The sequence below is a fragment of the Pipistrellus hanaki genome (genome assembly GCF_964339955.1).
Source record: "Pipistrellus hanaki genome assembly, chromosome: 6".
Taxonomy (NCBI): Eukaryota; Metazoa; Chordata; class Mammalia; order Chiroptera; family Vespertilionidae; genus Pipistrellus; species Pipistrellus hanaki.
In genome coordinates, this window is record NC_140508.1 from 34204222 (window position 1) to 34231738 (window position 27517).

Here is a 27517-nt window from a genome sequence, read left to right on the forward strand (position 1 = left end):
GCAACAGCTGCCACTCCAACCTCTTGAGCATTGCCAGGGCCAAATCAGTCCCTGGACATTAAAGGGATGCGGGCTACAGCACTGCAGATGGCTGCTCCTTCCTGACCCACGGCAGCTGTCTCCCTTCATCTCCCCCTTTCTGCCACTCTGAAGCAGGGTGGTCCTCACACTTCCGCTCCTCCCCTCTTCTTTCCGCCCCTTCTCACTCACCAGTAACTCTCCTCTCCCCTTGGAAGATAGAAAAACCTATTCTGGAGCCAGATTATGGGTTTGAATTTAGCTCTAGCTGTATGACCCCCGCAAATGAATTAACTTCTCTGGTTCAGTTTCTTTATCTGTAAAATGGGAAGGGAAAATGCAAATTACCTCACAAATTATCAGTAATTGTACAGTGCTTAGAACAGTCCTGAGCAAAGAGAGGCTGCTGTATATGAGTGTTGGCATAATAAACCCTGGTATAGACATCCAGGATGTCTGAAGGATCCTGCCCCCTCTCCTGGGTTACTGTTATGTTTTTCACCTGGTTTCTTCCTTCCCAGGCAGCTTCCCTGTGTGCACTTCTCTCCTCTGGCTGCAGGGTCTTCTTTCAAAATCCTGACTTGATCACATTACCCCCTGCTCAAATTCCGCAGTGGCTCCCCGTTGCTTCTTGGATAAAGCATATCTTCTGGCCCTTTAGCATCTCACCCCTCAGAACGCTCCGGCTCCAACTTTCTCAGCTTCCCACCTCCCTAGATGTGGGACCCAGACTTCCTTGAAAACATGTCCTCCAGTCTCAGGCCTTCAGGCCTTTGTACTAGCTCTTTCCTCCACCTGGTGTTCCCTTCCATCCCTTCCCTGCCCCTAGTTATGAGGGCTGTGGCCAGAGGAAGGCCGTTCCAGAGGAGGGAAAGGGGGGCGCGGGGAAGAGACAGCAACTCTCAGAGCTTCAGTTTTCTCAGCTTCAAAAGACAATAGCAAAAGGGGCCTCTCGAGATAAAAGAAGGGGGTGGAACAATATGTGAACACCCTGGAAACTAGGAAGTGGCCTGTCAGCATGGAATGATTGCTGAAGAGTTCCTGAGGTGCCCGCCTAAGCCGCCCCTTTCCAAGTTCCTGCCCGCCCCCACGCTCCTCAGACCCAGGCCGCCGGAGGTAAACACAGGACATAAATGAAAAGGGAAAGGGGCGCGGTGAAGAAAGGAGAAAGGAAGGAAGTGGAGCAGGGTGAGGGGTGAGAGGCAGAGAGCATGTGGCTGGAGCCCCCCACCTCCGAGGAAGGCAGAAGGTGACCTGGGATGCTCTCCCCCGTCCCCGGCTCCCTTCCCGGGGAGAGGAGTGCTCCCCTTGCGGCCACAGCCCGGCAGGTGGAGGAGGGGTGAGGGCGGCGCCAAGGGTAATGAATAATTGAAGTAGAGGGAGGAGGAAGACGAGGAGAAGGAGGAAGAGGGGGAGGCCGGAGCCGCCACAGCTCAGGGTCCTCCCCACTCCGCACCCCACCCCCTCCGCCTCCCGGAAGTCGCTCCCAGCCTCCCGCTCCGCCAACATGGCCGCGAAGTCTGATGGAGCGGCGGCCGCGGCCAGCCCGGCGCCGGAGGGGGCGGCTGGGGGAGCCCGGGGCAGCGCGGGCGCCCGCGGGGAGGCGGCGGCCGCCGAGGGCCCCGAGGTGGCCGGGCCGGGGGGCTCGGCGCCGCGCTACGGGCTGCGGGACTGCTGCTGGGTGCTGTGCGCGCTGCTCGTGTTCTTCTCCGACGGCGCCACGGACCTGTGGCTGGCGGCCTCCTACTACCTGCAGGGTCAGCCGACCTCCTTCGGCCTCACGCTGCTGTTTGTACTCCTGCCCTCGCTGGTGGTGCAACTGCTCAGCTTCCGCTGGTTCGTGTACGACTACACGGAGCCCGCGGGGACCCTGGGACCCGCCGTCAGCACCAAGGACAGCGGCGCCGGCGGGCTCTCCGTCAGCACTAAGGACAGCGCCACCGCCTTCCTGGCCAAAGAGGGCGGCTCCGAGCTGGGACCCCGGCCGCCCGCGCCCTCCTCGGCCAGCGCCCACCGCCGCCGCTGCTGTCGCTTCTGCGTCTGGCTGCTGCAGACTCTCGTCCACCTCCTGCAGCTCGGCCAGGTCTGGAGGTAGGAGAAGCGCAGGTGGAGGGAGCTGATTCCGAGGAGTCTGGGTTGCGAAGGGCCGCCTCCCACCCCAGCTTTCCTCTGATCTCTCTAGGTCCCCTCGTGTCCTGACCTCCACCACACCCCACCCTAATGTAGCTCTGATTTTTTTTTCTCTGCCAGCTCCTCCCTGCCCTCTGCTCTCAAACTCTGACCAACCCCAGAGCCATCCTCTTATCTGGCCATTGAGGGAGGAGGGGATGGAGCAAGAAGAGAGAGGAAGGGCCCTGGGTTAATGAACGTGAGTGTGAAGCTTGGAATAGAACTCCAGGGCTCCCCCCATCCCTGACCCACTCCTTTCTGCCCAAGTGCTGAGCCTGGGTGTAGGAAAGATCTCAGAAGTCCTCCTTTGCTCTCAAAGATTCTCAGTTCAGAATTGAAGTCCATTCTCAATCTCCCAGGAGAAGCATGGAATTTGAGGTAGCTAAATGAATATCCTGCTCAAACTTTTTAGACTTTTGGGAAAGGGTATGCCAGACCCAGCTGAGGAGCCATCTGGCTCCTGTTTCTTAGGACTTCTCCAGTGTCCACTTCCTGCCCACACCTCAACAGGCCCAAGGGGATTTTGGATCTTGAATCTGAGATTAGATGGCCACTAGCTATCCTGTAATCGCAGGGCAGTAAGACATAACTGACTTTGCACAAACAGCCTACTTCCAGGCTTACTCTGCCAGGACTAAGAGTGGCTGCTGAGCTGAGCTGAGCTGAGTTCATTGGAGAGGGGGGAATTCTGAACGGAGGGTTCTTCTTGAATCAGGATTGCTCCAGTAGCTTAGCCTGTCCTGTCCACTGAAAGAATTGAACTTGCTACTTATGTCATCTTAGACAAAACCTCTCTTCCTTCCAAGATTCAGTTTCCTCACCTGTGAAATATGGGAGAATTCCCTCCTCATCTCATTAATCTACCATCATAGTTTATTTACCTAGTGGGTTGGTCATGTGAGAGCTGGTCTGTGGGAGGCCCTGCAAACTTCAATATGTTTTAGTAATGTAGTAGATTACTAGGGTTATCACAGTTGTATGGAAAAAGTTAAAGTCACAGTAGCGATATAGAGGGTGATTATTGCTGATCTTATATTTATTCTATCTGCTACTTGTTAACACGTTCTGCCTAACTCAAGATTTAGTTCTTTGCTGAGGGTTGGAAACAGGACACCCACAGCTTGTTCCAGCTGCTCACTTGCTGTGTCACCCGTGTTGCATTGCCAAATCTCTCTCTGCCTTGGTTTCCCTCTCTATGCCTTGTCTGGAATGATGTGTATATTCCATTTATCTGTCTTGGGAGAGAAGGAGGGTGAAGTTGTATCCACCCAAGTTGGTGTTGTTATTATTATTAGCTTGACACATAAAAATATTCATGTCTACATCCAGGAACTAATCTGCAGTTATCATTCTGTGCCTGAGTGGACAGATGGTGAAAGATATTTTTAGATTTTGAAATGGTAACTTCCTATTCTTGATGGCCAAATCCTCACTGCCCTTTCCTTCAGCCTAAAGTGGGCCAGCTGCTCCTCAACTCACTGACGACCTAGAACCCTCCTCCCCTTGTTCAGAATCTACATGCAAGAAACTGATACTGCCTTCTTGAACAAACTGCATATCTCTCAAATACGGCAAAAAATGATCACGGAGTGTGGATGGGGGCCTCAGGGGCGTGGCTGGAGGTAGCTGACGGCCCATTGAGATCCATGGTTTCTTCGGTAAAAGGACTAGCTATTTCTCCTCTCCCCCATTTGTAAAGGGGGCTGGGGTTGCAAACTAATGGCCATTGAAAGCGTTTTGTTTGGCTTGAATAATATTTCAAAACTCTAGAAGTCCTAGCTTCTCTTTAAAAAAAAGATTAGATAGATAGATAGATAGATAGATAGATAGATATAAAGGAATCTAGCAGTGTCTGGCTTGTAACAATTTAGACAGAATATATGTGCTCCACTGTGTCCCGCTCCATTCTCTTTTGTCACCTTTGGGCCATTTCACATAAGCTTTAGGGGTACAGATCCTCTATAACAATTATTTTACTAAGCACTCACTTTGTGCCAAGCTTACTGCTTGCCTTTTTACCTGTTTCATTTCCTATATCCCTCCGAAGAAAACTCTGATGTGGTTGTATTATCATTCCTACTTGACAGGTGAGGAGATAGAGGCTCAAAAAGGGTACACCCTTGCCCAAGGTCACACCGCTAGGGAGTAGGAGAGCTGGGACTCAAGACTCTGCCTTCAAAGCCCACGTTGAATTTATCCACCTTGCAGTTCTGCCACTAATGTGTCCCTCACGCTCAAAGAATTATGAGTCTGAGATCCCAAGATTCTAGGATGATAGAAAGCCATGGCTCCTGCTGCACTGAGATAAGAATGTGAAAGAAGGGGGAGATAAGGATGTGGGTAAGGATGGGAGACAGTGTATATTGTGGGGAGAGTGCTGGGTTGGGGCACCTATGTCTTCACCCAGGTTTGTAACTAGCTTGTTAGGTATACTTGGGTGAGGCTCTCCCCACACCAGCCTTAGTTTCCCTGTCAAATGAGAATATTAGATTTGATGACTTTAACAACTTTCCTTTTCTGTAAATTCTAACGATGGTCTAGCTAGCAGAGCAAAAACCTCTGGGCACCTGTCCCAAACCTTTGGTTTCTGAAATGGCTGAGGGTCTGGCTAAATGGAGGAAAATCCAGACAAGATATAGAGAAGCCAGCAGGGCTGGTATTCCTAGAAGTTAAGCAATGTTGGCACAGCATGTTTGCTTACCACATGAAATGTTCCACAGTGAACAGTTTCTCTCTTCAGCAGGACTTGGTGCTGATGCTCTGAGTAGTGGGAACTGGAGTACTGAGGAAGGGATGCGTGTCTGAGCCCTCCAGGATCAAAGCTGACTTCTCTGAGCCTCACTTTTTTTCAAGAGGTGACAGGGTCAGAGAGGTCAGGGTTTGGACTTTAATTGGCTTGACAGCCCTAAGTGGCTTAACTGCTCAGAGGGTTGGGGTGGAGGGTGGGGAGGAATGAAAAAACAGGTTGGTGTCCAGCTCATGTCCCTCCAAAGGATCTGTGAGCTCTTCTCTTGGGGTTCAATCTGTACACAGCCAATGCTCTGAAACACCCTCCGTCTCCCTACTCAATGGAGTTATTCACCTCCTGATCTCATATCTCCAATTCTGAATATGAGAATTTAAGTCGTAAAGGTATCTTTCAACTCCTCATGTTGGTACAATACTGGATGAAAAGCTTAAATACTTTGAGAAGCAGGAAGCACAGACCTGTGTCTGTATGTGGCTGTCAGTCAAGAGGACATTTGGGGGTAAGCAGTGTCTTAGAGAAGGGGAAGCCACCGCCTAGCCCCACTGAGGGTGCCATGAGAAGTTGTGGACTCGGTATTGTCAATTCGTGATTTATCACGAGAAGTGGAAAATCGGGATTTTTGTGTGAATTCTTCCAATTTTCAATTATTAATTAATATTTTTTAAAACACGTCGACCAAAGTTAACACATTTGTGAGCTTGTCTTCTTTGTGACCTCTGTTCTAGCTCCACACGACTCATGAGGTGCTTTCTTATTCCAGTTCCAAACAACCTTGCAAATGGGTATTGGTATTATTATTTTAAACACAAAATGGGGCTCTGAGGAGGGAGGCGAGGGGGAGGAGTTCATGGATACCACGCACTCACTCTGTCCCAGTCGGCCCCATGTGAGGCACAGGATCTCTTTTTTTCCCCCTGAAACTGCCCCTATGTTGGCAAATGACACACGTTTACCAGACAAAAAAGTGAGGCTCAGAGAAGTCAAGTAACTTGTCCAAGGTCACCCACTAAGGAAATAGGAGGGAGGTGAGGTGCCAACCCAGTTTTGCCCAACTCGCAAGCCCAAGCTCTGTGCCTGGCACCCCCATGCTGATGGCATAGGGGGCAGAGGGAGGAGAGGTCTGACTATTGGCCGGGTGCAGATTGAACCCCAAGAGAAGAGCACACAGATCCTTTGGTGAAACATGAGCTGGCTGTGGGCTGGTCACCAGTCTGTGTTTTCATTCCTCACCACCCTCCACCTCAACCGTCTGAGCAGTTAAGCCACTCAGGGCTGTTAAGCCAATTAAAGTCCTAACCCGGTCTTCCTGACCCTGTGGGCAGCAGAGCAGTAAGCCATGACTCCTGCTTTCTCTAATCTTGAATTCACTGGGCTCCACGTCTGCCCGGATAAGCTTGGTTTGCTAAGCCAATTAGTGGGTGATGATCTGGCACAGTATTCCTTCTAGGCTGTCAGGATCTGGGGACCCCAGAATGGGGAGGGAGGGAGGCAGCCTGGGCTTTGAAGGCCCTCCCTCTGCTACCCACTCTGTGTCTAGGCCTGAGCACTGCTCCCTTTGACTCCTCAAGAGTCCTGCTTGGTGTGAAAATCAGGCCCTGTGTCTCTTCTCTGGGAAGCCATAGTCTTGGAATAATGGTTAAGTGCGTGGACTCTATCCCTAACTGGTTTGGCTCAGTGGGTAGAACATCAGCCTGTGGACTGAAGGGTCTCTGGTTCGATTCTGGTCAAGGGCACATACCTCAGTTGCAAGCAGGTCAGGGCAGGGGCGGGGTCGGGAGGCAACCAATTGATGTGTCTTTCTTTTTTTATTTATTTTTTTAAAAAAATATTTTATTGATTTTTTTAAAGAGAGGAAGGGAGAGGGATAGAGAGTTAGAAACATCGATGAGAGAGAAACATCAATCAGCTGCCTCCTGCACACCTCTTATTGGGGATGTGCCCGCAGCCAAGGTACATGCCCTTGACCGGAATCGAACCTGGGATCCTTCAGTCCGTAGGCCAACACTCTACACCGAGCCAAACTGGTTAGGGCTGATGTGTCTTTCACATCAATGTTTCTGTCTCTCCCCCTCCCTTCCACTCTCTCTAAAAATTAATGGAAAAATATCCTACAATTGAGGAGTAACAAAAAAAGAACATGGACTCTAATTCAAATGTCCTCAGTTCAAATCCTGGTCCTATCACTTCCTGTATGTGACCTTGATGAGCTATATAATCTCTGTGCCTGAGTTTGATCCCTTGTACCTAGAGACCATCAGGGTACACCTCTTGGGTTGTTTTGTGGTTTAATGAGATGATGTCTGTCCAGGGTTTGGCAAAGGGCTGGCCGCATTGTTAAGTGTTCAGAACCATTGGCAGTGCTTAGAGCCATCGGCCTGGGCTTTGTTCCCTGCAGAGGGAGGTTAGTTCATTGAGCAGGTGGCCAGGGAGGGGCCAGGAAGGCAAGAGGGCCTTCAAGGCCCCTGAAGCCATAAGGACATGGCAGCTGTTCATTTGATCTGCAATCATTCATTCAGAAAATATTTATGGAGCACTTGCTGTATACCAGGCACTGCGTTAAGTGCTGGAAATAGAGTAGTGAACAAAACTAAGGCCCCGCTCTCATGGACTCAGTAGTCAAATGGGGGCAACAACAAACAAAATATAGTGTGTATTATCTTGGGGGGGGGGGGCGGTGCAAAACTAATAACTCTCCTCCCAACTTCTAAGTTCTTCTAGCTGGGCTAATAATCAAGTTTAACAGACAGACTAACAGGAGAAAATGTCCAAAGTTTATTACAGATGTACATGCGGGGTGATGGGGATGTGCCATAGGATCTGAGACCCAAAGATGCATTGGGCAGCTGAGGTTTAAATGCCATTGTGAACAAAGGAGGCGGGCAGTGGCCTGGGATTTCAAAGGGAAGCAGGTAGTCCACAGGAAGACAGCAGGCGGTAAACAAGTTCCTGCTGGGCCATCCAGAAACAGTGGGACACAGCATCAGTGAACAGGTTTTTGTTTGGAGTCTCCTGGTCTGCAACACTTAATTCTTAGGTGTTAGGTGGATTCCCTTCCTGAAACAAATGCTTCTATCTGAATTCCTGCAGAAAGGCAAGGAGGAGGGTCAAAGTTTCTTTTTGAGCCTTTTGTTTCTTAATAATCAGCTTAAAATCAATATCCAAAATAGCATGTTTTGGGGTGACAAAACTTTGATCACCTTCACTATGCATAATATAGAATACTAGAGGCCCAGTGCATGAAATGTGTGCACTGGTAGGGTCCTAGCATCTGCCTGCTGCTGGCTGGGTACTCCCTCCCCCTGGCAGCCTGTGCGGGCCTCACCCCCCTGCATCTCTCTCACCCCTCCCGTTGTTGTCTGTGGGGGCCCGATTGCCCCCACCAATCACCCCACCACCACCCATTTCCCAGGAACTGAGAGAGCCAGGCAGCGCACCCCCCACCCCCCCGCCCTGCCTCTGGTCGCCTTGCAATTGGATCAGTGGGGCTTTCAGCCCCCGCCTGGCATCTGTCTTGGCCTGGCACCGCCCACTCCACCATCCCACCCCAGTCCTGCTCTCCTTGAGGCCCATTGGAGCCTGCAGCACCTCCACTGCTGTGTCACCAACGCCCGCCATGTTCTGTGCAGCCCCCTGGTGGTCAGTGCACATCATAGCAAGCGGTAGAACTCTCAGTTGAGGGGACAATTTGCATATTAGGCTTTTATTATATAGGTTAATGGATCAGCCCTGCCTGGGTAGCTCATCCTGATATGCCAAGGTTTCAGGTTTAGTCCCAAGTCAGGACACATGTAAGGATTAACCAAAGAATGCATAAGTAAGTGGAACAACAAATCTCTCTTTCCTTCCCTCTCTCTCTAAAAATCAATAAAAAATTTAATATAATGGATCAGATATCAGTAAGTGTATGGAAAAAGTGAAACAGGTAGGAAGCTACAGAGGCCCGGAAAGAAGGTGTGGGTCTTGGAGATAAGGTGGTCAGGGCAGGCCTCTGGGAGGCGGGGGCATGTGGGCAAAGGGCTGGATGAGGTGAGGTCTCGCTGGGTGATGGTCTCGGGAAGAGTGTTCCAGGCAAAGGGAAGGGAAGACTGAGGAGAAGACCCGTGTGGCCGAAGCAGAGAGGAAGGGGACAGCATGGTGGACAGGTTGGCTTGGTTAGATCACAAGGCCTCCGAGGCCACAGGGCTTTCACTCTGCAGGAAGCAGGAGTCCAAGAGGATGTGAGCAGGGGAGGAATAGGGCTTTACTCATGTTTACAGTGTGCACTCTGGCCGCTGGGTGGCAAATAGATTGGAGGGAGGCCAGGGTAAGCCCCAGGAGGAGGCTTCTCGGTGATCCGGGTGAGAGAAGATGGGGCGGGACCAGGGTAGTAGCAATGGGGTGAGGTCTGTTTCAGGCAGAGTGGACACGATATCTTTCCTTCTCTGGCCAGTTTCCCTATTGGAGCCAGATAGTCAATGGTTAAGAACCCCCATTCTGGAAGCAGCCACACTTAGTGTCACCACTTTCTGTGATTTTGGGCAAATGGCAAGATATGTGTGCCTTGATTTTCTCATCTCTGAAACAGACATCCTAATAATAATAATACCTATCATGTGGCTGGGGGGAGTAGTAAGTTAGATAATGTTTATAGAGTGTTTACCACAGTGCCTTGAATACAGAACATGCTCAAATCTCATCAGCCGTTACCATTTGTATTATTATTTATAAAATGGGACAAGGGTTGGATTCCATACCGGTTTCCAAATGTATTTCATGGCCCTCTCACCATCATTTCAACCTGAGTGTCTCTGAGCTCCTCTTTTTGCTTTGTCAGGTACCTGTCTAAGATTGTGGTCAGTCCCACCACTGAAGCATGTTTACAACCCCCTGCACTCGGTGACGTCCCAGACTCCTCCCTGCTCTCACTTTGCAGGCTTCTTCCTGCCCAGCCTCACCCCTCAGCTCCCGGGAGACACCTCAGGACGCCACCCACCACCCTCCTCTCCTTCCCCTGCCCATCTGCAGCCACCGGCCATTAGAGCTGCTCCCAACAGACCCGGTGGCGGCAGTGGGGCCCATCGTCCCCTGCTGGATGTATAAAGACCACACGGAAGCCTGGGGGGGAGGAGGGAGGCTGCCAGGAAATGGCTCCGAACCCAGCGCTAGGGCGAAGGTCCCTAGGGAGAGGAAGGAGGGTGTGTTGGGATCTACTCTGGCCTCTCCGTTCACTGCCCTGCCTTTGTTACAAGGGCCTCGTCATTCCTCCCCTGGGAAATCTTATCTGCCTCCGGTTCCCCCCCTCACCCACCCCATCCCATCTCCACTGGTGGCCAGAGGGTAGCTCTAAAGCTCGGGTCTGACCTGGCCACTCTGAAGCCAGAGGACTGGCACCGGCTCCCTCTGCCCCTCCAGCTAGTCCGAATGCTTTAGCCTGGCATCAGGCCCTTTGCCTCCTGCTCCTGAGTCTCCTTCCTGCTCCAATCCCCCTCTCCCCCAGTCCCCCCATCCCACCCCCCCACTCCACCCCTGAAATAAGCCACACACTCCTTCCCTCATCACATCTCTGCGCTCGGCCTACAGTCCTTCCTCCTTTCCCCTTCTCCTCCCAGTGAAATTCTGCACATCCTTCACGGCCAAGCTCAACGCCACCTCTTCTGAGAAGCTTTCCCTGAACAAACCCACATGTGCCGCCCTCTGCCCCTCCAATCCCACCTCCCACTCCCTCAATCAGGTCAACGTTGTGGCTTTTACCTAAAATGGAAATTGCTTAGTGGTTTTGTTTGTTTATAAAAGAGCTGTGCACTTTTTGTTGGAACCTCAGGCAGCACAGAAAGGAGCTAAAGAAGACGCCCCTCGGCTCTATCTCTGGGGATGGAGAGGGGAGGCGAGGGGAGAGTTCCACTTGCTAATTAGATCGTGTGTAGCTTGAAGATTTTACTCTGGTTTTTAATTAACCAAGAAATACATGCATGCATGCATTCACCTGTTATTGAAAAGTCAGATATTACTGAAAATTCTAGCTACCACGTATAGAGACTTAGGTGAGATCATTAGCCTTCACAGCAATCCTGTCGTGTAGGCTAGTGTGTTGAGGAAGGATAAGAACTGTGGAGCCCAAACTCTGGCTCTGCTACGTATGAGCTGTGTGGCTGTGAACAAGTCACTTTAACCTCTCTAGGCCTCAGTTTCCTCATCTGTGAAATGGGATAATAACATCCCTATACAAATGGCTATTGCGAAGGTTTATTGAATGAATATATGGAACATGCACTGCACATCTGTAATATGGGCCAATGCCGCTAGCTAACACTAGCTGAGTTGGTGGAAACTGAGACACAGAGAGGTTAACAGCCTCCTAGTTAGTAAATAGCCAAGTTCATGTTTGAAAGGACACAGTCCAGCTCCAATGGCCACATGGAAAACCACCAAGAGATACTGCCTTCTGCTAGTTAAGTGTATGAATCATGCATGTATTGCTTTGGGAAGAGAAAAAAAAAATCAGAAAAATAGTTCAAAAATTTGAGTTCAAGATGAAGGACCCACTGTTAACATTCTGGCTTCTCCTCTCAGACTCCCCCCCAGGCACAATTACTCATTCCTCTTCAGCCTCACAGCTCTGTTCAGATTCTCCTGTGATCGCCTGCTCACCTGCCTGGGTTTCCTACCAGATTACAAGCCCCTGGGGGTTGAGGCCTCGTCCTTTCCTCTCTCACGGTGACTGGCCCAGAGCGGACCCTCTGTTGCTGTTAGTGGCCTTGTACCCAGCCAGCTCTACAAGATCCATAGCAGGTTCTTAGGACGTGAAGCCTGTTGGAGCAGGCTTTGCATCTGTGCTGATGTAGGGGTGCTGAGGCAGTGTGGGAGCCCTTTACCTTGGTGGACATGGCACTGAGGTCTGCTAGGCCTACATCTGCAGCCTTCCACACGGTCATGGACAAATGCAGGTCAAGGGCAACGCATTTGTATTTGTATACCATGTAACGGGGCAAACCTGGGCTGAGTCTCCAGGAGGATGCAGGTGTGGCCTCACTTACGAGATGGAGGAAATAAAATTGCTTGCATGCAGTCGGTGCTCAATAAATGTTCGTGTGAACTGAATGGAATCGTTAAAATCAGAATCCTGAGCGAGACACACTTCATTGCCTGGAGTTCAGTTACCCCGTCTGTGAAGTCCAGCTGGGGGCTGGAGGATCCTGCATGAGTGTTGCCAGGACTCAGACAAGAGGGCAGAGTAGCTGAGGGCTGGGGCACTAGTGCAGCCCCTGGCTCCGTTACTTCCCAGCGGTGTGACCCTGGGCAAGTCACTTCACCAGCCGGCACTCTACCTCCTCTATGAAACAGGGATAATGACAGAACCTACATCTTCAGGTTCTTGTAGAGGTATCGGGAGATAATATAAATGCACAGGGCTTGTCACATACTGCAGGCTCAGAAAACGGTAACTACTCTTACTGTTATCATTGGCCCAAGTTGCAGCACAACCTACTTGCTTAGGAACAAGGGAGGGGGTGGGAGACGGGAATCAGGGATCCTAATGCTCACGAATGCTCCTCCACTGACACCCCACCCCCATCCCCTCTCCGGGAAGGAGACTTTTCTGGGCTCCAGAGATGGTGTGAGGACAGATAACAACCCAAGGTTAAAGGGAGGCAGAGTTCGCTTGAATAGAAACAAGAACGCCCTGACAATCAAGCTGCCCAGGAACAGCGGGCTGCTCCCCTGGGCGAGACTGCCACAGCACAGATGTGGGCAGACAGCCGTGGCTGGCTTTGGCAGGGAAGCTGTGGCAGGTCTCCCGGGTGGGACTGGGGGATAAACTAAATGGTCTCCGAAGCCCCTTACAGAGGAGGCTCCGTGGATCTAACTTGGGGGCCTTATGATGCTTGGAGGCCAGGCCACACGTGACACATCCGTAGCCAGTGGGGAAAGCCAGCCTGCGGATGTGTCTGGCCCACACAGGACCTTCCCCGCTACCGAAACTGTTGAAACGATTAATGGAACTATTTATTATGGAAAAATTTTAAATATATAGAAGTAGAGAGGACCTTTTATTTTCCATGTTCTGTTGAAATACATCTCAGACATCATATCATTGCATCCATAAATATTTCAGTACAGCTCTAAAGAGACAGACTTTTGAAAAATACAACTAATATTGTTATCACACCTTGAAAAAAGGAATAATTATTTCTTACAAATTCATATGGTATTTTTAAAATTAGTTGCCAACATTTCCAAATTGGGATAGTATCTTTTTGCATAAATATCCTAATTTCCAGCTATTCTTGGACAATTAAAATTCTAGCCCCTCCCTCATTCTCCAGTCCCTCATAATGATTTCAGCATGGCCCCTTTATCATCTAGGTCACAGGGGTCCTCAAACTTTTTAAAGTGGGGGCCAGATCACGGTCCCTCAGAGAGCTGGAGGGCCGGACAATACGAACTACTAATCCCTACTGTAACACCTTGGCTGCGCTCACTGCCCAAAAAACCTGGCGGGCATGATCAGACTCCCCTGGGGGCTGCATGTGGCCCGCGGGCCGTAGTTTGAAGACCCCTGATCTAGGATCTCACACCCAGGCCAGGGACAGATAGAAGTGGTGCTTCTTCCCAGCCCAAAGCCACCAGGAGAGTAGAATCTAGTTCCTTCTCCCCCAGCTAGCCCATGGCATCCAGCTCTGCACCAGATGGCAGGAAAAGAAAGAAGTGGCAGGTACAAAGACTCTTGATCTAGAGTATGGGGTCCTGGGTTTTAGTCTCTGCTCTGTACCCATTTCACAGATAGGGAAAGTGAGGCCAGAGAGGGGAGGAGATCTGGCTGCAGTAACACCGTTTAAGACCTAAGAGGTGAGAACCTGGTCCCAAAGCCTTTGCTGGAAAGGAACGGCCTGCTTAGCTGTTCAGCAAAAAGAGGACACTGGCTGGTGGCTGCTGGCAGTGGGTGGGATAGGAAAGGGTCTCAGCTTTTCAGCCGAGGCTAAAATTAGTGGTGGGGAAATATTTGGCTTCATCCCAGCAGAAAAAGAGGTGCTATGGCTCTCTAGGGGGCTGCTAAGGAGGAGGAAAATGGCCCAGCTCCCAGCACCACGCGAAATGGGATCCGAATGTGTAAAATCACTTTCTCTGCTGGCATTTATGACGCATTTGGCTGCCAACCCGGAGAAGGTCCTATTTTGAATCCGTGCAGGAGTGCTCGCGGCGGAGTGGGCAGGTAGGGAGGGGGCCTCATGGCCATTCCCACAGGGGCTCCTGGGCCACACGCAGGTGCTGTAGTGTATGCCTGGGGCCCGATGTTTCCCACAAGCAGCACCCGAGGCCCCAGGGCCCGGCTCAGCGTGGTGTGTGCCCTGTGGCGAAATGGGGGAGTTGGCCAGCCTAATTTAAGATGCAGCTCTGATATTCTGGCTGTTAACTTTGGGCAAGCCACTTCTCCAAATGCTCGCTAAATGTCTCTGGAGTCCATGGCCTTGCCTTCCGTCGTCATTCTCACCTCAGCTGGTACCTGGTCCGCCACCTCCCACCCCTGCCTCCCCCCAGCCTGTCTCCCGCAGCCAAGCACTCCCTCTACAACGCAGAAGGGCTGTCTCATCCCGTCTCCCCAGCAGGCTTACGATAAAGACCAAATGCTTCACCACGGTCACCTCATCTCTTGCTTTCTTACTTTCTCCTCTGAGCGACAGCCCTTTGACCACTTACTGCTTCTGGCCAACTCAGGACCTTCGCCCATGCTGTCCCTCTGCCAGAAACACCCTTCCCTCCTGCCTCCACCTGGCTAACTCCTGTGCCTGCTTCAGACCATGGCTCATAGCCACCTCCTCCAGAAAGCCTTCCCTGACTGCTACGCCCTTCCCATGCGGGGCCAGGCCCTTCTCCAGCAGCACCGCTTGCTCAGTGGGGGAGCATGGAGCCCTGGTGGCAGCACGTCTGGAACCCAAGGAATATGTTTGTGGTTCCGTATTTACATGATGACTTAATTAGGGTCCAAGCCCCCCACAGACAGTACCAGATAGCCTGGGTCTGTCTTTTGTTGTTGTTATTAATCCTCACCTGAGGGTGTTTTTCCCATTAAGAGAGAGTGGATGGAAAGGAGGGAGAGAGACAGACAGACACATAGACAGTTATCGATTGGTTGACCCCTACATGCCCCCAACCCAGCCTGGGAGCAAGCCCACAATCCAGTACATGTCCTTGACTGGGAATTGAACCCGAGACCCTTCAGTGCGCAGGCTGACACTCTAACCACTTAGCACACCGGCCAGGGATGTCTGGGTCTGTCTTGTTCACCGTTGTGTCCCAGCATTTCAGCACAGTACCTGGTGCGTTGAAGGTACTCAAAAATGCTGGGTGAATGAACCTCCTCTTTTCTGTGACTCAGTTTCCTCCTCTGGAAAATGGGGATCATGCCCCCAAAACCTCAGGGCTGCAGTGAGAATGTTAGCAAAGTACACACAGTAGGTCTTCAAAGGGTGGCAGCTATTTTCAGGGGGAAGACAAAGACCGCAAAGAAGACCCTGCCCTGTGAACTTGCCTCAGAGGGCCTTCTCTGTCCCCCTCTCTCCTCTGGACAGATTCAGTGAGCACCAGGGAAAGCCAGCCTAGGAGTGGGCCTCAGCTCCACCAGAAACCAGAAGGCCTCCTGTTCCTGCGGGAGCCTCGGAGTCAGAAGCCTTCCATTGGTCGAGGGCACAGCACCGGGCTGGACATTTTATATAAATCACCATTTTATTTCATAGCTACTTCAGAAGGTGGGCATTGAGCCAAGGGTTTCAGAGAGGGAAGAGCTTATCCAAGACCACACAGAGAGTAAATGATGGAGCCAGAACCTGAACTTGGGTCTCCCTGACTCCCCAGCCTGGGTTATTTCCCTCTGTATTTAACTGCCTTTACCTGGGGAGCTTACATAGCATATGCACACTCTTCATTCATTCATTCATTCATTCAGGAAACAAAACATATTGAGCATTAATTATGTGCCTGGCACTAGAGACATAGCAGAAAACAGGAGAGCCATGGTCCCCACTCCATCGCAGAGACGATAAATATGAAAGCAAGTAAATTAGGCCATTTCAGGTTGTGGTATGTGTTAAGAAAACAGGATAACATGACGCAGTGGCCAGAGAGGTGAGGAGCATGCTTTGGAAAGGGATCTGGGCGGGCCGCTCTGAGGAGATGACCCAGCTGAGGTGGAGAGGATAAGAATCTGCCAGAGATTGGTGGAGCCCTTTCCAGGCTGAGGACCAGAGGCTGGGATGAGTTTGGGGTGTTCAGGAAGCAGCAAGGCCAGCGTAGCCAGAGAGGTGCATGATGGGAAGGCAGAGGGAGGGAGGTCCTAGAGGCGGACAGAGCTAGGTTGCACTGGACCTCCAAGGTCCTGGTAAGAATTTTATTCTGGAGCAATGGGCAGTGGCATGACCGGGCCTAAGATTTTACAGCGTCCCTCAGGCTGCTGTGTGAAGAAGAAGCTCTTAGAGGGATGGGAGGAAGGACACTTAGCAGGGCGGATAGAGACTGCTTAAAGTTGGCTGACGTGGACCAGAGTGGGCGACATCAGAGTGGAGAGAAGTACCCGGGTTCGGGACACAGATGCTGGGCCTTACTGTTATAAGAATGGGATGGGTGGGGAGATGGGCCTGGTGGAAATTCCTTGGGGTAGGCAAGAATCAGGTCACCTGGGCCCATTTTATAGAAGAGGACTGAGGCCCACAGAGGGGTTGGACTTTTCCAGAAAGTCCAATGATTAAAAAATATATTATACTAATAATAGTTCAATGAAGGACTTGAGCCTGGGTCTCCTACTGTTGTCACCCCTCCCACATAATCCCAAGCAGAGCTTTGAGGTCCTCCCGGGCAGTGGTACCTCGGTGAGACTGAAGCACCTTCTCTGGGGCAGGGGCCCACGAGAGCCACCTCAAAGATTTGCTGTGAAGAATGGACAACACGGACCCAGCCAGTTTGGCTCAGTGGATAGAGCATCAGCTTGTGGACTGAAGGGTCCCAGGTTTGATTCTGGTCAAGGGCGTATGCCTGGGTTGCGGGCTCGATCCCCAGTAGGGGGTGTGCAGGAGGCAGCCGATCAGTGATTCTCATCACTGATGTTTCTCTCTCTCACTTCCTCTCTAAAATCAATTAAAAAAAATACTTAAAAAAATAATGGACAATATGTATAAAAAAGGTTTATTTAGCATAGCCTGTCATGCAGTGGGCGCTCAATAAATATGAGTTATTAACATTAGTATTAACACCTGCATGCTGTCCCCCTACAGAGCCGTAATGGGCCTGGTGGGGGGGGCCCTGCGCCTTCCCATCAGCCCTGCTTTCCCAGCTCCACCCTGCTCCTCTCCAGAGTTCTGGAGACCAGGAGCTAGCCGAGGCAGAGAGCGGGGTAGGGTGGGGGTTCCTGGATGGAGCGGGAGCGGGGGCGCCGCTGGAAGCTGCTGTGTTTTTGGCCCGGAGAATGAGGGGGAGTGGAGAGGGGGGGAACCACACTCAGAAACACGGAGACCGACAGATGGAGGAGCTGAGGATGTGAGAGACGCAGACAGACAGAGAGGGACCCAGTGTCGGGGAGAGGGGGGCAGGCAGGGGAGGACAGCCGGAAAACTGGCAGTCTCGCTGAGCCATGAGCTGAGCAACACACCAGCAGATGGACCCAGCAGCCAAGAGACTGACAGACAGCAGACCAACAGGCAGACCCGGTATCCAGGAGGACAGACAGGTTCTCCTGACATCCAAGCGACAGGCAGAGGGATGATCCCGGTCTCTAAGAGGGGACAGACCGGCTGACACATGAAGCCAGGTCAGGCGGCTAACAAATAGACCTAATATCTAAGGGACAGCCTGGGGGACTGACCCAGGGTCCCAGGGTGAGACTGGCTGACAGGCAAATAGATGGACTGACAACAGCAGAGGAACAGATAAATAGGCCGACCCTGCATTCAAGGGACAAACACAACAGGCTGATCTGAGCACAGAAGAGGCAGTGGCCCAGGACCTTAGGGCAGACAAAGGGACAGGTCCAGCGGGGACACAGGTCTGACCGTTTGCAGGAACCGAGGCCCTGGCCAGAAACCCTGACCCAGTGCCAGAGACTTGGGGCGACCCAGGAACAAAGAGTCGGAGAAAGAATGACCCAGACGCCGCACCCAGAAGCTTCCTGGCTACTCAACATGTGGCTCCCTCAGCCTTTCCCATTGGCTTCCTCATCCTTTCCCATCTAGGGGATGCTGGGAGGTTCCTGAAAAACCATCTCTGTCCATTTCTTGACCCTGCTGCCTGCTCACGGAGGCAGTGGGGCCCAGAAGAGACAGCTTTCTGGAGCCTGAGTGGAGGAACTGCCCATCCTAGCTGCTGGCTTCTCTCCTCTCCAGACTGGGTTTGATTTGCTCTCACTCATGCCCCTCCCACCCCCACCCCTTCAACAATACCCACTATCTGTTTTTCCATTTTTCTCCTGGACACAAGGCTGGGAGTTGGCAAATTAGATCCAAAATAGACCTCTGAGCTCCCCTGTTTCCTTGCCTGGAAAATGGGGGCTGGTAGAAGCTGTCTGTTAGGCTCTGGCTCACACTGGCCGTAGGCAGAGGCAGTGTAAGGCTGGGGCTGTCCACGCTGGCGAGGCCCAACCGGGCTGAGGAGCGCCAGGGAAAGCTCCCCGAAGGAGAAAGGACAGAAATCAGTCAGCTGGGTGTCCCGGCTCAGGGTAAGCTCAGGCAACAAAGCCCCAGGGCCTCCAAGGTCAGGAGAGAGAAGACATGCAAACACTCACATGTATTCATTCAACAAATATCTATCAAGTGCCTACTACATGTGCTGATGCTGGGGAAACCGTGGTGACCAAAACAAAGAAAGTCCCTAACCTACCAGAGCCTCGGCGGTAAAACAGAAGATAAATGTGTGAGTTGATAAATAAGGTTGTTTCATAGTGTACGTTAAGGAGATAGAGAGGGCAATGTGGGAGACCAGAGCCATGTGGTGAGAGCAGAGGGGCTGACATGGGAGGGGACTCTGAGAATGAGCTGAGCATAGGCCACCACAGGGTGTGTGGCAGCGGTGTTCCAGGCAGAGCAAGCAGCAAGGGCAAAGGCCCTGAGTGAGGAGCACGTGGGCTGGGTTTGAGCACGCCTGGGGGTACCGGAAGGCTGAGAACAAACGGCACGGGGGTGTGACAAACGGCACGGGGGTGTGAGAGGAGAAGGGAGAAATAGGCGGGGCCCGATGGTTTAGGGCCCGCAGACCAAGCGAGGAGCTTGGGTTTTGTTCCAAGTGTGGTGGGTGGCCCTTGAAAGGTTTTGAGGAGCGGAATGAGACATAATCTGACGGATTTTCAAAACACCCTGCTGGTTGCCATGTGGCTGCAGGGAGCCCACCGGGAAGACAAAAGCGACGGTGGCCTGGACCAGGGTGGTGGCCGTTGAGAGAATGGAGGGAAGGACTGGGGATGCGTTTTGGGGGAGAGCAGATACATCCCTTCCCACCCCCCACGACTAGGTTCCTTTCCCTGAGACGGAGCTTCCTTCTCTATGGGTGGCATCAGTCCCATTTGTGGTGAAGATTAATCTCTCCCAACTTCCTTTCAAGTAGAATGGGCTTCCTGGGGGAGGTTTTTATATATTATAAAATTATATAAAATTTTATATATATAAAATTGATTTTTTACAGAGAGGAAGGGAGAGGGATAGAGAGCTAGAAACATCAATGAGAGAAACATTGATTAGCTGGGGATGTGCCTGCAACCAAGGCACATGCCCCGGACCGTAATCAAACCCGGGACCCTTCAGTCCATCGGCCGATGCTCTATCCATTGAGCCAAACCAGTCAGGGTTGGGGGAGGTCTAAAGAGCAGCTGCTGCCGAAACCGGTTTGGCTCAGTGGATAGAGCGTCGGTCTGCGGACTGAAAGGTCCCAGGTTCGATTCCGGTCAAGGGCATGTACCTTGGTTGCGGGCACATCCCTGGTGGGGGGTGTGCAAGAGGCAGCTGGTCGATGTTTCTCTCCTTGACGTTTCTATCTCTCTATCCCTCTCTCCTCCTCTCTGTAAAAAATCAATAAAATATATTTAAAAAAAAAAAGAAAGAAAGAAAAAGTAAAGAGCGGCTGAAACCGGTTTGGCTCAGTGGTAGAGCGTTGGTCTGCGGACTGAAAGGTCCCGGGTTCGATTCCGGTCAAGGGCATGTACCTTGGTTGCGGGCACATCCCTGGTAGGGGGTGTGCAAGAGGCAGCTGGTCGATGTTTCTCTCATTGACGTTTCTAGCTCTCTATCTCTCTCCCTTCCTCCCTGTGAAAAATCAATAAAATATATTAAAAAAAAAAAAAGTAAAGAGCGGCTGCTGATGAGGGAGGAGCCAGCGGCCTCCACCTAGCTGGCATCCCTCCCCCTTATGTGCATATCCTCTGTGCTTTCCAAATGCTCACAGCGAGGATGAAAACGAGGCTCAGTGAGGCAGAGACTACCGAAGGCCACAGAGCATTCAGGGCGGGGCCGGGCAGCAAACCCACACACTCAGCGTATCGCCATCTTGCCTTTCTCATTCTCACCGTGGGAGCGGTGATGTAGACAAGGAGGGTGAGTGCTGACGCCGTTTCAGAGACAGTGAAACTGAGGTTCGGGGGAATTAGGACGCATGTCCTGGGCAGGGCTGTGTAAAGACCTCTGTGGGCCCCACACCTATGAAGCATATTAAAATGCAGCTATATCAAACATCAAGTGCAAATTACATACAGCCAGATAAAAGCCAAATTGCAGTTGACTGGCTGATATCATGTGCTGTTTCGCAGACGTTTAATTAAACATTTATTAATTTTGATTCTGCAGTTTTTCCCCTGTGTTATAGAGCCAATCTCACACCCCCCCTCCCCCCTCCCCCCCTCCCCCAGGCCTCACACATTGTCCTAGGCCCATAAAAACCTTGCAGGCCCTTGGCAGTGAGCATGCAGTGGGGCTGGCAGGAACAGCCACAGATCTTGCTTCTGTTGCCAAAGCAGGCAGAGGATTGCTGAACCTAAGCCTTTTCATCCCCCCAACTGTGACATGATCTCTCTACACTCCCTGCTGACCGCAAGTTTTGGGGTCTCAGAGGCCTTCTTTCTTCCCCTACCCCTTCCCTGATCTGGCCCGCTGTGGTCCTGGGCTGAGGGAGCCCTTTGTCTGTGGTTAGCTGGGGTGTGGGTGTTGGGAGCTGGCAGGAGTGGGCGGGGAGGGGGGCAGGCGGCCTGTCAGGTGGTGATGGATGCTGGCTGGGCTGGGGCCTCCCTCATGCTGACCAGGGCCAGGAAACAGATGGTCTTCCACCAGCCTGAGAGAAACTTCCAGGGTGTCGCCCTCCCCCAGCTCCCCAGGCCCCTTCATGTTGGACAGCTGGTCTCTCCTTCCTGCTCAAAGCCAGAGCCATGGGAACGGGGTCTGGAGGAGATGGGGGCTGAGAAAGGTGGTCTGTGTTCTGGGCCCTCAGAAGCTCTGGGGGCCAACCTGGTCTCTCCCCTAGGATCCCCACACGCCCCTCTGGCCATCCCCAGCTCTGTTCTCTGCCCCTCCTCTGTGCCCTGCCTGAGCGAGGCCCTGGCATTCCAGGCCTGGACCAAGCCCCAGCCTCTCCTGGCTTTCCTCCAAACCAGCCTCCAGACCAAGCTTTCTGAGCCACTGAGCTCATCCCATCACCCCTGATTCTGGGATAGAATTCAAATTTAGAATAAAATATGAACTCTTCAGTCCAGAATTTGATGCCCTTCGCAGTTCTAGTGTTCCTGTGCCCCCGTCCATAAACCCTCCTTCCTGACAAACCACCGGCCAGTCCCCTAAAAGGCCACATTCTCTCATGCCTCTGTGCCTTTGTTCAGCTGATTATTCCACCTAGAATGCCCTTCCATTGCCCTTGCCTGTTTGGCTCAGCGGATAGAGCGTCAGCCTGCAGACTGAAGGGTCCTGGGTTTGATTCCTGTCAAGGGCATATGCCCGGGTTGCCAGCTCCATCCCCAGTAGGGGGCATGCAGGAGACAGCCGATCAACAATTCTCTCACCATTAATGTTTCTTTCTCTCCCTCTCCTTTCCCTCTCCCTCTCTGAAATCAATAAAAATATATTTTAAAAAACAGAACACCCTTCCACCCGCTGTGTGCCTTAAAATACCTGCCCATGCTTTAAAACTGTTTCTTCCTCCAGGAAGTCTTCCCTGATCCCCTTAACCCCCCAGCCAGAGTCACCCATCTCTTCTCTGGGTTCCCCAGCTTCTCAGAGCATCTATTTCAGCTCTTACCATGTCTCTCCCACGGGAGTGAGAGACACTTAAAGGCACAGGACAGGGCACATAGCAAGTGGTCATGTTACACTTGCTATGTGAATGAGTGATTCTGGCTGCAGGGATCCTTATGTGAGGGTGTAGGTATAGAACAAAAGATACAGGGAGGAGACAAATGTCTGCTCATCAGAGAAACACAACCCGCCTGGAGCTGCTCAGAAGCAGGAGGCCCGCCTCTGGAAACAGGGACTCCCTACCACAAAGTGTGTGAGCAGAGCGTGTAAAGCACGCGGCCAAGAACTGCTAGAGGAAGGTCAATGTTGGGTGGGAGAGTTAGCTGAAGGATCGGGGATGGCAAGAACCCCAATTGGGATGTTTCTAGCCACATTTTCAGGGGAGAGTTTGGATCCGAGAACATTCGCTCTGAAAGGATCTCCAGAGTCATCAAACCCATCCCTATTGGAGAAACTGAGGCCCAGAGAGGGCCCACCATGCTAAGACCAGGATACTCACTGGAGAAGCTCTGGGTCTGTCAGTGGGTCCCTCATTTCAGGCAGCACTGCGGTTCCTCCCGTGGGTTGGCTGTACACAGTTGAGTGCTGTTGGCCTTTAAACAACACTCTGAAAATGCCAGCACTCCGTTTCTGGGAAATCCCTGGTTCCCCAACGTCTGATGGAGGCAACAAGGTCACTGACTATGTTGTGTTTTCCTCCCTGGTTTATGGAGAGATCACTTCTAAAGGAGTCCTCTCTGGTTTCAGCAAAGGGCATGGGTCAGAGAATTTGGGGGTTGGAGGGCCAGTGTCTATGGTTGCAACCGCCAGGGGTGGAGCTGCTGGGCCAGGCACCATCACGGAGAGGAGAGATCAGATGCAGAGACCTGTGTGGACAGTCCCTTGTCACCCAGTGGGCACTGCAGTTCACAGTGGCCAAGGATCTCACCCACTTAACCTCACAGGCAGGGCTCCGAGAGGGCCTTCTTGCTCAAGATGACACAACTAAGTGAGGAATTGATCTCAGGACTTTGGGATTCCCTCCATGCCCCCTACTGGGTTACCAGAGTTCCGTTCAGTTAAACTTTCAGTCACTCACACGTTCGTTCATTTATGCATTCAGGCAACACGCAGATCGAGCATCTCCGTGGTAAGAATTGGAAACACAGCAGTTAGCAAGCCGCCCCGATCATTCCCACAGAGATCACAGTGTGCGGGCGGTGGGTGCATAAGCAGACAGTTATACCCGCTGTGAAAAGTGCTGGGTGGGAGGGAAGCCTGGGAGAGGCCCCTACTCCAAGTGGAGAGTGGTCCGTGGAGGATCCAGGAAGAAATCATGCTTATGAGCTGAGCCTTGGAGCGGGGAGCAAGAGTTATCCTGTTTGGGGGCTGGCGTGGAGGTGTTACCAGGCAGAGAAAACAGCAGTTGCAAAAGCCCAGGGTGAGGAGGAGGACTGTGGGCTGGAGCCTGTGGCCTGTGCAGAGTAGCTGGAGGCATGACGTTTGTTGGGAGAAGTGAGAAGCAGCAGCAAAGTCTCCAAGGCCAGAGGGTCTCTAAGCAGCCTCCTCTAGCCCGTGGGAAGAACGGGCACTCAGAGGTGGGCTTGGCTACACGCCAGAAAGCTGCTGGTGGCCACAGAACTGGGGGTGGCACCAGGAGCTGCTCCTGCGTAGGCAAGCTTTTAGCGGCATGCAGGGAGAGGCCGAGTTGCTTAATGGTTAGAAGGTGAACCCTGAGCCAGGCTGCCTGGGTGTGAATGCTTCCTAGCTGTGTGACCTTGGACCAATGACATACCTCTCTGGGTCTCGGTTTTCTCATCTATACAATGGGGATAATAGCAGGGCTGTTGTAAGCCCAGGGTCCTGTAGGGAGCCAAGAATCCGGGGAAGAAAGCAGGCCCCCATGTGGCAGAGCAGCGTTGATGATGAGAATGCTGTGGGCTGGAGCCTGTGGCCTGTGCAGAGTAGCTGGAGCCTTTCCTTTGTGTCCCTGCTTTAAGCCGAAGAGCCCATCAGGAATTCCCCAACCACAGCCCGAGAACGGGGTCCTTTCCAAACGCCCCTTTTACGTTTGTGGTGTTAGGCTCTGAGTGGCACGGGCCAGGTTCGGTTCGGAGTGGGCGCCTCAGCACCGCGTCCCTCCGGCAGGTACCTGCGCACCATGTACCTGGGGCTGCAGAGCCGCTGGCGCGGGGAGCGGCTGCGGCGCCACTTCTACTGGCGGATGCTGTTCGAGAGCGCGGACGTGAGCATGCTGCGCCTGCTGGAGACCTTCCTGCGCAGCGCGCCGCAGCTCGTGCTGCAGCTCAGCCTGCTGGTGCACCGCGGCGGCCGCCCGGACCTGCTGCCCGGTGAGCCGCCCCTGGCCCTCCCGCCCGCCCGCCCGCCCGCCCTCTGTGCTCCGGGGATGCCCTGCGTCCCCGCCCCAGCCCCAGCACGGGCTCACTCCTCTCCAGTATTCCGTATTCTGACTGCTCCAGTGTCAGCTCTTCCTGCTGCAGGCCCCTCCCCGCTCCCTGCCGAGGTTTTGCAGCCCCTTCTGCTCTCACCCCGCTCCAGGCCGGTGAAGACCTCCATGTCCCCTGAGTTCGTCCCCCGTCGGACCCTCCTCCCTTCCCCATTGTCAGGGCAGACCAGACCCATTGCTGCCCAAGTCCAAAGAGGCCCTTGACCCCCTCGCCACACCTCAGGCCCTCCCCACCCACTTCATTCTCCAAACTATCCTGATCCCAGCGTGCACCTCTCCGGGGACTCCCTGACTCGCAGACCTGCCCAATCACGGTTTCCAGAGAGCCTGTCCATCCACCCTCTCCCTGCTCTTCGCCCCCTGGGAACCCGCTCCAGGCCCAGCTCAGGTCCTGTGCACCCAGCTCCTCCTTGCCCCTTCCCTAACGCCAACAGACAAAAACCCGTCCATGTCAGCAAAAAGCCACATCCCTCTCTCTGGGGCTCCCCATGCTCCTCCCACCAAGACTCTGCCCAGCCAGCCCTTAATGTCCTGAAAGACTATCACCTGGTCTCAGGCCCCCTGGGCATTCCCCGCTAGGGTTACGGGGCCCCCATCCAAACTCTGGCGGCTGTAGATTTTCTCTCCGTCCCCTCAGCTGTGCTCAGCGTGGATAGCCCTCTCCACACCTTAGTCTCAGCCTGGTGACCTCTAGCTTCTAATAGTCCTCTCCTGGCCTCTCCATGCCCTGACTGTGACACCCCCTCCCAACTCTGCACCTCCTTTCCCATTCCCAGAGCCCCAGACTCGAATTCCCCACCTTCCCACGAAGCCCCCGAACCCTAACCCTTACGGAGACCCAAACCACCCCCCTTCCCTCTCCTTTTATGCTCCCGCCCTGAAGACTGTACCCAACTCTATCCATCGCCACTCCCCACCATCACTCTTTAAGACCACCCACTGAGACCCTCCTCCCGCCCCCTGCCTGATGCACAGCCCCTCCCCTCACACCGCCTCAGAACCCAGCTCCTGACCCGCAACCCTCCCCTCCACCCAACCCCCACCCAGACCCACCCCTAACCCGGCCCGCCCCGCCCCCGCCCTGTCTCCGCAGCCCTCTCCACCTCCGCCTCCCTCGTGTCCCTGGCCTGGACGCTGGCCTCCTACCAGAAGGTGCTGCGGGACTCGCGAGACGACAAGCGGCCGCTGTCCTACAAGGGCGCCGTGGCGCAGGTGCTCTGGCACCTGTTCACCATCGCGGCCCGCGGCCTGGCCTTCGCGCTCTTCGCCAGCGTCTACAGGCTCTACTTCGGCATCTTCGTCGTGGCCCACTGGTGCGTCATGACCTTCTGGGTCATCCAGGGCGAGACGGACTTCTGCATGTCCAAGTGGGAGGAGATCATCTACAACATGGTGGTGGGCATCATCTACATCTTCTGCTGGTTCAACGTCAAGGAGGGCCGCAGCCGCCGCCGCATGACCCTCTACTACGGCATCGTCCTGCTGGAGAACGCGGCACTCACCGGCTTCTGGTACGCCAGCCGCAACTTCTCCACCGACCTGCACTCGCTCATCCTGGTCTGCGTGGTGGCCTCCAGCTTCGCGCTGGGCGTATTCTTCATGTGCGTCTACTACTGCCTCCTGCACCCCAACGGGCCCATGCTGGGCCCCCAGGCGCCCGGCTGCATCTGCCCGGAGGCCCCAGAGCCCCACGGCCCGCCTGCCGACGCCGTCACAAGCCCCCCGAGGTCCCTGCCGAGGACTACAGGCGCCGAGCGGGATCGGGTCTCGGTGGGGGGGGAGCGGGCGGGGACCCCCACGCCGCCTGTCTTCCAGGTGCGGCCCGGCCTGCCTCCCACACCAGTGGCCCGTGCCTTGCGGACAGAGGGGCCTGTCATTCGGATTGACCTGCCTCGTAAGAAGTACCCGGCGTGGGATGCGCATTTTATTGACCGCCGGCTCCGGAAGACCATTCTGGCGCTGGAGTACTCCTCGCCCGTCACGCCCCGGTTGCAGTACCGGAGCATGGGGACCTCGCAGGAGCTGCTGGAGTATGAGACCACAGTGTAGGCCACAGCTTCTCCCCCCAGAAAGGGATGGGCTTGGCTGACCTCACATCGACCACAGTGTTGAGCCTGGGATTTCAGGGCCGCCAGGCTAAGGGGAAGCGGATCTGCTGGTCCAAGGGTAGAGTGGCTCCACCACTGGGTTCTTTCAGGGGAGGGGGCAGCCTCATGGAGGCCCCAGCCCTCGGCCCTGTTTCCAGCCCTGTGGCCCATTTTCTAACACGCCCCCTCGACCCAGGGCCCAGGGGATTAACTGGTGCTACACGCCTCATGCGCTGCCCGCTTTCATGGAGGCCTCCATACCCCCTCTGGTGCTGGGGGCTCCACACCCTCTCCCCCACCTGGAGCTGCCCACGTATCACCCCGGTGGACTTGTCAGAGGAAGGGCCCCGTCTGAGGTCCGTGACTGAGGCCCTGTGCTCCTGAGGGGGTGTGGGGATGAAGGAGGCTATGGAAGATGGGGGTGAGGTGGGAGAGTCTGGTGGACGAGGTGGGTACAGTTCCTGTGGGGCCCAAGGTTTGGAGCTTGGGCCAGAGAGGAGGATTTAAGGGAGGAAGTTGGGGAGGGTGGGGAGTCGAGGGTGGGAGGTAGACAGTGCTAGAGCTGGAGGGGAGGGAGAACCCGAGACATCTGAGGGGTTCGAGCTAGCTGGAACGCCAAGGGTCGCAGATCCAGAGCATCGAGAATGCTCCCAGAGTGAACTCCTCCAGAGACTCCTGTGTCGTGGGCTGGGTTATGGGTGAGGTTCCAGACCCCTCAAGGGAAATGCTTCCTGGAGTCGTTCTTTGTTCTAGATGAGCGTCTAAAGCGTTCCTTGTAGAAAAAAAAGGGGTTTGAATGCAACAGGTAAAATGTCTAGGAAGA

General features: G+C 53.5%; 1 protein-coding gene across 1 annotated transcript; it reads left to right on the forward strand.

Moving 5' to 3' along the window:
- Positions 1–1525: 1525 nt before the first annotated feature.
- Positions 1526–27188, forward strand: XKR7 (XK related 7; the record flags this gene model as incomplete). Its single annotated transcript, XM_084886975.1, has 3 exons — positions 1526–2109; positions 24289–24491; positions 25701–27188. 3 exons carry the CDS (start codon positions 1526–1528, stop codon positions 26654–26656), a joined length of 1743 nt encoding a protein of 580 aa, XP_084743101.1. The 3' UTR covers positions 26657–27188.
- Between the last annotated feature and the right edge of the window lie 329 nt (positions 27189–27517).